General features: G+C 34.5%; 1 protein-coding gene across 1 annotated transcript; it reads left to right on the plus strand.

Moving 5' to 3' along the window:
• The first annotated feature begins 3,877 nt into the window (after positions 1–3,877).
• LOC122584450 lies at positions 3,878–4,411 on the plus strand. Its single transcript, XM_043756612.1, has one exon. The coding sequence runs from the start codon at positions 3,878–3,880 to the stop codon at positions 4,409–4,411; it is 534 nt and encodes a 177-aa protein (XP_043612547.1).
• The last annotated feature ends 5,783 nt before the right edge of the window (positions 4,412–10,194 follow it).

Consider the following 10,194-nt stretch of genomic DNA (forward strand, 5'->3'; position numbering starts at 1 on the left):
AAGGGGAGGATGGTATGAACATTCGAACACCAATGATAAGGTGAAATGGTCCAAAATGCCCGCTAAATAATGACAGCAAAGAAAGAAGATGCAGAGAAATTTTTGCCTTCCATTAAGTTACGAATCATGACCAAATAATATGGAGACGTAATGGATGAAACCATTGACTCCATTCTTTCTACTTCAAAGTGACGACCCCACCACTAATACCAACCACCACTCACTTAATTCCCCATCCCTGTCCTTTCCAAGAATCCAAACTACAATCTTTTGTAATTTCTGTTACCTACATGTTACCGGTTGATGATTTTTTTATTTTTTTTGAACGGTAACCGGTTGATGATATCCTTCTTGTTTTATAAACACTAATCAATCAATAAGATATGTTAAAAAGCGTATTTAGTTGTTGACATCGTATTTTCTTTTTTAGCATCGTATTTCGGTCTTCCCTCGTATTTCATAGATGGCATCTTATATTGGTGACACACATGAAACCTTCCCACCTTACCCTACATATAAATAGTTTTATTTTCTTCACACTTTCATTTTCCATTAGCTTAGCCATCTACTAAAAAGACACATACACACTTTTACTATCCCATTTTCTCTTACTACCCCATTTTTGCTACCTCACTTTACTACTCCAAAAACAATAAGTTTTATAAAAATCAAACTTTATATTGTTTAGATTTAGCTCCAACAATAGTGTTTCTACCTTCTAAACATCATCTACCTTCTAAACATCATCACAAACATCTATGTTGCTATATGTTTAGGCTACGGCATTATGCCTATGCGTTATTCCCCTGCGTGAGAGTTTATCTATGTATTATTTGAATCTTGACTCTATGTTGGATATTTATGTTTGATTTTATGAAATGTGTGTTATTTAAGTATTCATGTAGTTACTCTACGTAACATCCATGACGCGTGTACTATGCGTCGCATCCCTGGTTTTCCGCCTTAGTCGGGGTGTGACATTTAACATAATACTCCCTCCTTATTAATCCTCTATTTTTTTAATATTTATTTAATAAGAAATGACCGACCTTTAATAAAAAAATTTTATTAAAAAATCTTTATTATAATTATTATTATAATCTATATATATACCACCTTGAAAAAAACTCTCACATAAAGGTTTTTATTTATATACTTTGTTCATATTTAATCATCATTATAAGTATTTAACATTGAATTCTTATGCTATTGCACCTAGAAAAAACCCTCACATAACGGTTTTTTATTTATATACTTTGTTCATGTTTAATTATTATTATTATCATTTAACATTGAAATCTTATGTTATTGTTATATTATCTCTTTTAATTTAGTTTGTTGTCAATTTTAGGTTCATTATAGCTTATTCTTCAACAACAAAAAATAAGACCACATTAGTTCATCTTGATAATTTTAAGCCAACATATGTTAACCATCATCTACGACTCCGTGGTGTGCATATATGAACTGTTCCGGAGTGGAACAACCCGAAAAAAATCAAAACGTTCGAAATAGTCTTTGTTGATGAATTGGTATGTATTTTTCAAATTATATACTATACACTTTTTGTTTCTCATTTTTATTTAACTAAAGTTGAAGAACAAATGGGTAAACTGGAATCAATATTTACATGGAGTTAATTTCATATGTTTCTTCTTTATCTTTCGTATTTATTAAGTTGTGACATTGATCATACATTTTTTGTTTCACAATTATTATAAGATTTATATATCTTGAGACTACTCATCCAATGGACGGGCCTAAAGACTAGTATATATATATATGTATGTATATAAAGCTATCTTAAAGTGCTCGGGTAACATTCTCTTGCAACATCAGCATTATCATACGTGGCGTCACTGTATTAATTCATATGACACGTCATATTCAAATCAGCATAGATAAGCTTCCATGTAAGCAACCACATAGGATTCCCTCATAGTTTTAAAAGATAATGATGAAAAACACGTGTAGTGCAAGTTTTATTTCATAATCTTATAATAATAATGTTAAATTAGATATTCAAAGAATCTGCTGTGCAACGTTATTTTTATTTTTTATTGTACCATTTATTTCTTATTCCAAACAATGCATCAATTTGTGAGAAAAAAAATGAATTTTTAAATAAAATATATTGATTGAGAAGAAATATTTAAAATTCTATGATCAAATTAATAGATAGAGTTTAATATATAAATAAATGCAAATCGATATCAATTATTGAATTATTATTTAATTAAATTAAAACTGATAGAATTATAGAATTATGTAAAGCTATAGTATTAAACTAGATTTTGCCGTGTCCAACACTGTACACGAGATTTAAAATATAACCAGTATTAGATTTTCATACATTTAAATTATAAAAGCTTATAATTTTAAATATATATGCTTGTAAGTGTTATACTTTGCAAGTTGTAGTACAATAACCACATGTTCGTCACTGTCATTATTAGTTGAGACATATTGATGAATTTATTTGTCGTAGTGATACCACAAGGCACCTACTACAATAATTAATATATTATGGAATTTTTAAAACCAGTTTTACTAATAATGTGATATTATTATGAAAAATAATTAAGAATTAAAATATAAAAATAATTGTGATCTTGTACTTGACATTCAAGTATATGTATTTGATCATGATGCTACAGGTTTATTTCAATCACTTGTTCTATGATAGTTAAATAACAATTAGGATTATTTTCATAAATTTTGATAACAATTAGGACTTTTGATTTGAATAACATTTGTAACTTTAAAAAACTAAATATAAATACTTTTTAAAACTTTTTAAAAAATCATCTCAAGTTGATGGGTAAAAATATATATAAATTAAGTATTTAGGGGTAAAAAGTGTAAATTATTGTTGGAAAACAAAAAAGTGTAAATTAATGAGACTTTTTTTACAAATTAATATAAATACTAATATAATAATATATTTGGATAATGATTATTATGATTTTTTATCATGGGTGATATTATAGATACACATGACACTGTTCAAATAAACACCGATAAAACAGGGCGTTTTATTGCATGTTTTATAGAAAACGACTCGTATGCCCGGTGTGCAAATAGCCAATTTGCAGAAGGAATTACACGTCACCGAATCCAAATGTCAGAGGAATGACACGTGTCATTCCTCCGTTTTGGACACCGTTTTACAAAAAACTTTACGTTTCTGTTTAAATTCTAAAACTTGCCATTTTACATCAAATGTGTATATGTGTTATCCGTTTTGTATAGAAAACGGAGCGTTATATGCAAAACGGAGTGACTAAAAATCTGGATTAAAAACATATTCATGTATTATAAAACCCTAAATATGAAACGGTTCAACCTATTTGCCGTGTGAAACCCCTAAAGATGAAGCGTTTTTTTGTCTTGGGATGGCAACGGTTCTCCATTACACACTTACACTCCCATTATTATATAAGAAAGTTCCGATTATGTTGTTTTTCATTCGATCCCAGTTAATCTTCTTAGTGTTTGTTCAACAAATTCCACATACAAACTCATCAAGAATCATGAATCGTCTAGATAAATGGGACCACGACTGCGCCCAGAATCGATTCGTGTTCAAGAGAAACGACAGAATCATGCTTTTAATAGAGAAAGTGAAGAGGGTCATGAAGCTTGACCGTGATTTTTTAAGGGAAGTTTACAGGCAGGGGGTTTCGAAGCCAAACCTCTGTGACTGCTCCAAAGATTTGATGAGGGTGCTGAGAAGAAGGTTTGACCCCAGAATGATTCACATGGATGATTGGGCGAAGGAGATTGTTTGGTGGACCTTTGCGTTGACTCGACACACAAGGAGATTGTATATAAAATTGTTGTGGGGAAATGGTCGAAGGATGTAGTTTGGTTCTCAATGAGTATCCCGAAACATGCTTTCCTTCTTTGGATGGTGCTAAAGAACAAACTGAAGACGCATGATGGGTTGAAGCCTTGGGATGTTGGCGGGGCAACTAACCTTAATCTTGTTTGTTGTTCTTTATGTAAAACAGGTCAGGATTCACATGCGCATATTTTCTTCAGGTGTACATACTCGGCGACTGTTTGGTCACTTGTCAAGGATATGGCTGGTCTTGGGCATGTGCTGAATATTGAAGATACTACAGATTATTTGATCCCGATTTCTAAAGGTAAATCTACAAAAAGTGTAATCGGTAGATTGGTTCTTGCTACAACTGTTTATTTTCTTTGGCAAGAGAGGAATAATCGTATGTTTACCAATAACATGAGACCTCCCAAAAGACTAAAGGAACACATTGTAAACACGGTCAGAATGAGATTAGCCTCGATCAAGTTCAAGGCAAGTAGCAAAGTGTTACAATTACTTGAAAACTGGAAGTTACCGAAAAGTCTTCTTATGGATGGTGATGATCCATCGTTTGTCAGATGATACTGAAGTGAGAAGCCTACATTAGCTGTTATTCTCATGTTATTTTCATGCTGATGTAGTCGTTCTAGTTTATATTTACGTGTATTGCTTTTTAGGTTGTTTAACCTTATATGGCATGTCATATAAGGAACTAATATGGTAATCTGCCATATTACTTGCGTTGTATTGTTCATTGTTGTTGATATAAAAGTTTAAGCAGGGTGACCTTGTACCCAAAAAAAAAGAGATGTTTTAACTGAAACGGGGATCGAGTTTAATTGCATCCATCTCGATTATAAGTGGTCAAGTAATGTTTTAAAGCTTTCCACTTTTGTATTAATAGCAAATATTAGGGTTCTTGGTCAAAAGTCATGTGATTGTCATACATGTACGTTTATAACTTTAGTTTAACTGAAACGGGTCAAACAAAAACTAGTGCTCACAAATCAGAAATGGAAGGCCAGTTATAATATACGTACAGCGGATTACAACAAGTTTACATCCCTTCAGGCCTAATACTATACAAATCAGAAATGGAAGCATCGGGATTAGAGGCTATCTGCTGAATATAAGGAAAAGTAATATTCCTTAGGGCCTCCTTAGCATCATCAATTCTTGAGCTTTTGCCAAGAAACCTATCTCTATTCCCTACCAGAGTGATTACCCCATCACGCTCTAGACGCAAAGCAAACACGGCTCGTGCATTTTGTCGGTTAGCCTCGACCAATTCATCAAGGCTCTGGTCAAACTCAGGGCTCGTCATCAGCATACGGAACACATGGGGGATAACACCAGAAATCAGTTGCCGATTAGCAGTCCTGCCATCCTCAAGCTCCGACTCTAACCTGTTAATCTATAACATCCCACCGTTGGCGGAAACATGAGGTGTCATGAAAAGTACAGCACGATATGGAATTACGTAGACACTGCTAAATGAAATAGAATATAATAAATATATTCCCAAAAACATGAGTTCAAAGTCATAACAGTGCTAAAATAGCTTATTACAACCAAGTATATAAAGAAAATAATCCAAGGCATGTAGCCTTAAAGTCTGAAAATAAATAAGGAGCACTAATCTCCGAAGTCCAGTCTAGCATAGCAATCTTTATCCTTTATTAACCTGAGTACCTGAAAAGTATACTAAAACGTGTCAACACAAAGGTTGATGAGTTCGTAGGTTTTAGTCAAAAGCCTAGTCAAAGAAATAAGTCTTTTGTCGATTATTTTAAGTCTAAACCAGTAATAGTTCAATATATAATGAGCAGAGTTACGCCATAATAAGTCCAGCCTTACGGTACCTGCCTTAGTTCAAAGTCTCAAGTCTCAAATCATACAATAAGTACGTCCAAAGCACAACAAACAAACGCATAATCACACACATGCAAACAAGATCAAAGCACGTCAAATGGCACAAGTAACTCTATACGCACAGGCTCAATATTGAACATAAAACATAAATCGACAAAACTGTTTGAAAATAAGTATACTTTCCACCCCAAAACTTGTAAAAAGAGGGGCTACGAAACTCACCTAATAGCAGCACAAATACAAGCACAGTAGAATCACCGAACAAGAACACGAACAGTCAAGTACACCTGAAACACGTACACTATCTGTCCAAAAGTCCTACACTGTCCACAAGTCAACCAGTAAGTACTCACTCAATTGTACACGTCTATGTCCTATCCTAGTGTCTTAAGAAATGCCATTGTCTTGTATAATGTCGTATTATATATATAATAACTAGTTGTTCTTGAAACACTTGAAATGTCGACGACTTATAGTTTTGACTTTGACCTCTGAATCAAGGAGTATATTTATATATCGAAGAGTTTAACTTCCAAAGAGTTTATATAGAGAACTTAGTTTTCAGAGAGTTTACTTCAGAGAACTTATTTCAAAGAACTTATTTCGGAGGACTTAATTGCAAAGAACTAATGTTAGAGAATTTATTTAGAGAACTTATTGTGAAGAACTTGTTTGAAGAACTTATCTGAAGAACTTGTGCAGAGAATTTATTTGAAGAGCTTAAACAGAGAATTAATTTTCTAGACAACTTATCCTTGGAGAACTTGTTCAAAGAGTTTAGGCGAAGAACTTATTTTAAAAGACAGAGAACTTATTGTATAGAATTTGTTTAGAGAGTTTATATGGTGGAGAGTTTATGGCACAAAACTTATCTAACATTGTTTCCAGCTAATTTGTAAGCCACGAACGGTATGACAGAGAGTTTATTAAGTTCTTCGAAAAACAGAGAGTTTATCTAGAGAACTTAACAATAGAACTCTAGCATGAACGATCCAGAGAACTAAATTTTGAAGAGTTTATTTGGAGAACTATCCAAAGAGTTTGTAAATTCTTCAAAAACAGAGACTTTATTCCCTAGAACCCTAATTCACTTATAGGAGAGGAAAAAGAAGAACAACATCCCTTTTTAAGATTCATAACACATATATCAATTGTATGTAGTCTAGGTTTATACTAAAACTCGTAAAAATCAATACATATGTATACATATATTACATATATGACTCCAAATATATCTATATTTATATATATATAAACCGAAAATATGTATATATTTATATATATAAAACCGTAATATATATGTATATATGATGAGATATACATAAAACAAGTAATTCCAAATCAAAATCCTTTGATTACCTTAACAAATCTTGAGAAGAATTTGATGATAATGTGATAATCAAAATTTTTGGAGAATTTGGGAATGGAGTCGACGGCCAAAAGAAAGGGAGAAAGAAAAGAAGTAGAGAATTTGTGAGATTTTGGAGGATTTAAGGGTTTTTATAGTTCCTCCAAACCTTGACTCAATTTTGACTTTCTTTGACTTTGAAGAAAACTCGTTTGACCGACATTTAACGAAAACCCAAGACTCATTAGTTTACTTTGTCGACATAATTATTTGTAACTTTTTAATAGCTTTCAAATGACTATAAGCACGACCATATTTAATAATTAAATCCTAAACTGATTTAATTTTAAGTATTTTACTTATTTTGGCATTTCCACAAGACAACTAGTATTCCTCCTGTTCTCGAGTCCACGTACAATTTTCTAAAGTCTAAATGCTCATAAAGCCCGAATCAAACATAAATTCAATTATTCCATGATAAAGTCTTAAGGTCTAAAGGCGTATATAGACGAAATAAACTAAAAATGACTGGAAAAGTACTTCAGAAAAGTTCGCTCAGATGACGGTTGTCACAGCATTACCCCGTTAAAAGAATTTTGTCCCGAAATCCAACTCGCACTAGTCCCATTAAACATTTGGGGGTATTTTGCCTTGAAATGATCTTCCCGTTTCCAAGTATATTCAGGTCCTCGCTTTGAATTCCAACGAACCTTGACAAGTGTATACATGGTTTTCTTTAGTTTCCGCACCTTGCGATCCACAATCTCCAAAGGTTCTTCAACGAAATTCAACTTATCGTCAATCCGGATTTCGTCCATAGGTACATGACGATCTTCTTCTGCTAGACATTTTTGAAGATGCGACACGTGAAATACATCGTGAACTCCCTTAAGCTCTTCTGAAAGTCTCAATCGATAAGCTACCTCGCCAACTCTTTCTAGTATCTCAAAAGGTCAAATAAATCTAGGTCCAAGTTTTCCACTCTTGACAAATCTAACCACTCCTTTCCAAGGGGAAACCTTAAGAAGTACACGGTCTCCGACACTGAATTCCAAGGGTCTACGTCTGACGTCGGCATACTTCTTTCGACGTTCATGTGCTAGTCTGAGTCGCTCTTTAATTTGGACTATTTTCTTGGCAGTCTCTTCAATGAGCTAAGGCCCAACCAATTAACTATCGCCAAAGTCAGACCATACGAAAGGTGATCTACACTTCCGTCCATACAATGCCTTGAAAGGAGCCATATTAATACTCGCGTGATAACTATTGTTGTAAGAGAATTCTATCAAATGTAGATGGTCATCCCAGTTACCACCAAAATCTAAGACACAGGCTCTCAACATGTCTTCTAAAGTCTGAACAGTACGTTCACTCTGACCGTCAGTTTCTGGATGGTACGCCGTACTCATGTCTATCCTAGTCCCAAAGGCCTTCTGAAACCCTCACCAAAACTGAGAATTAAAGTGAGTATCTCTGTCTGAAATAATCGAAACTGGTATGCCATGTTTCGATACGACTTCCTTTACATACTTCCTCACCAATTTCTCTGTGGGATCTTTTTCACGAATGGCTAAGAAATGAGCAGACTTTGTCAATCTATCGACGATTACCCATATCATATCATGACCCTCCTTCGTCCTAGGTAGTTTGGTAATGAAATCCATAGTTATGTTCTCCCACTTCCATTCAGGAATTTCCTTCGTCCTAGGCTTTTGATGCTCCGCTTTCACCTGTAGACATGTCAAGCATCGGCTTAAAAATTCAGCAACATCTTTCTTCATGCCAGGCCACCAATATAACTCACGCAAATCATAGTACATCTTGTCGGTGCCCGGATGTACCGAATACCTTGTATTATGAGCTTCGTTCAATATCAATGTTCGTAAATTGCCAGTGGAACGAACCCATAGTCTGTCCATGAAATACAAGCCATCATCGTCTCTTCTATCCAAATGTTGTTCCATTCCTCGTAGTTCCTTCTTAAGAAGATCTTTGTTGCCAACAACCACCGATTGTGCTTCTATGATTTGATCTCTAACACTCTTTTGCACTATAATACTCATAACACGTACTCGTCTAGGCTTAACCCTTTCCTTACGACTTAAGGCATCGGCCACTACATTGGCTTTCCCCGGGTGATAACGAATGTCACAGTCATAATCACTGAGTAACTCAAGCCATCTTCGTTGTCTCATATTTAAATCTTGTTGATTGAAAATATGTTGTAAACTCTTGTGATCCGTGTAGATTACACACTTGGTTCCATACAAATAATGCCTCCAACACTTTAATGCAAAAACCACTGCCCCTAATTCCAAGTCATGGGTTGTGTAATTCTTCTCATGGACCTTCAATTGTCGTGAGGCATATGCAATCACCTTGCCTCTTTGCATGAGCACACAACCTAATCCTTGACCCGATGCATCGCAGTATACTACAAAGTCATCAGATCCTTCAGGCAGACTCAAAATCGGTGCATTACATAGCTTATCTTTCAAGATTTGAAACGCTTCTTCTTGTTTTTCACCCCAGACATACGGTCTATCCTTCTGAGTTAATTGCGTAAGCGGCGACGCAATCCTAGAGAAATTCTCAATGAATCTTCTGTAGTAGCCAGCCATACCAAGGAATTGTCTGACTTCAGTCAGTGTCTCTGGTGTTCTCCAGTTCTTGACTGAATCAATCTTGCTAGGATCCACGTGTATTCCATCTTTACTCACGACATGTCCCAAAAAGTGTACCTCATCAAGCCAAAACTCACATTTAGAAAATTTTCCATACAGTTTTTCCTTCCTCAATAATTCTAGTACTTTTCTCAGATGTTCAACATGTTCTTCCTTTGTCTTTGAGTAAATCAGGATGTCGTCGATGAACACATTTACAAACTTATCCGAATACGGTCGACACACTCTATTCGTCAAATCCATCAATACTGCCGGAGCGTTAGTCAATCCAAAAGGCATCACTATGAACTCAAAATGTCCATATCTTGTTCTAAAACCAGTCATTGGTATATCGTCCTCGTGTACACGCAGTTGATGATACCCTGAACGTAAGTCAACTTTTGAGAAACACTTTGCTCCTTGAAGTTGATCGAACAGATCATCAATCCTAGGGAGGGGGTAACGGTTCTTTACCAGTTAAC

This window comes from Erigeron canadensis, unplaced genomic scaffold (assembly GCF_010389155.1).
Source record: "Erigeron canadensis isolate Cc75 unplaced genomic scaffold, C_canadensis_v1 Conyza_canadensis_unscaffolded:280, whole genome shotgun sequence".
Taxonomy (NCBI): Eukaryota; Viridiplantae; Streptophyta; class Magnoliopsida; order Asterales; family Asteraceae; genus Erigeron; species Erigeron canadensis.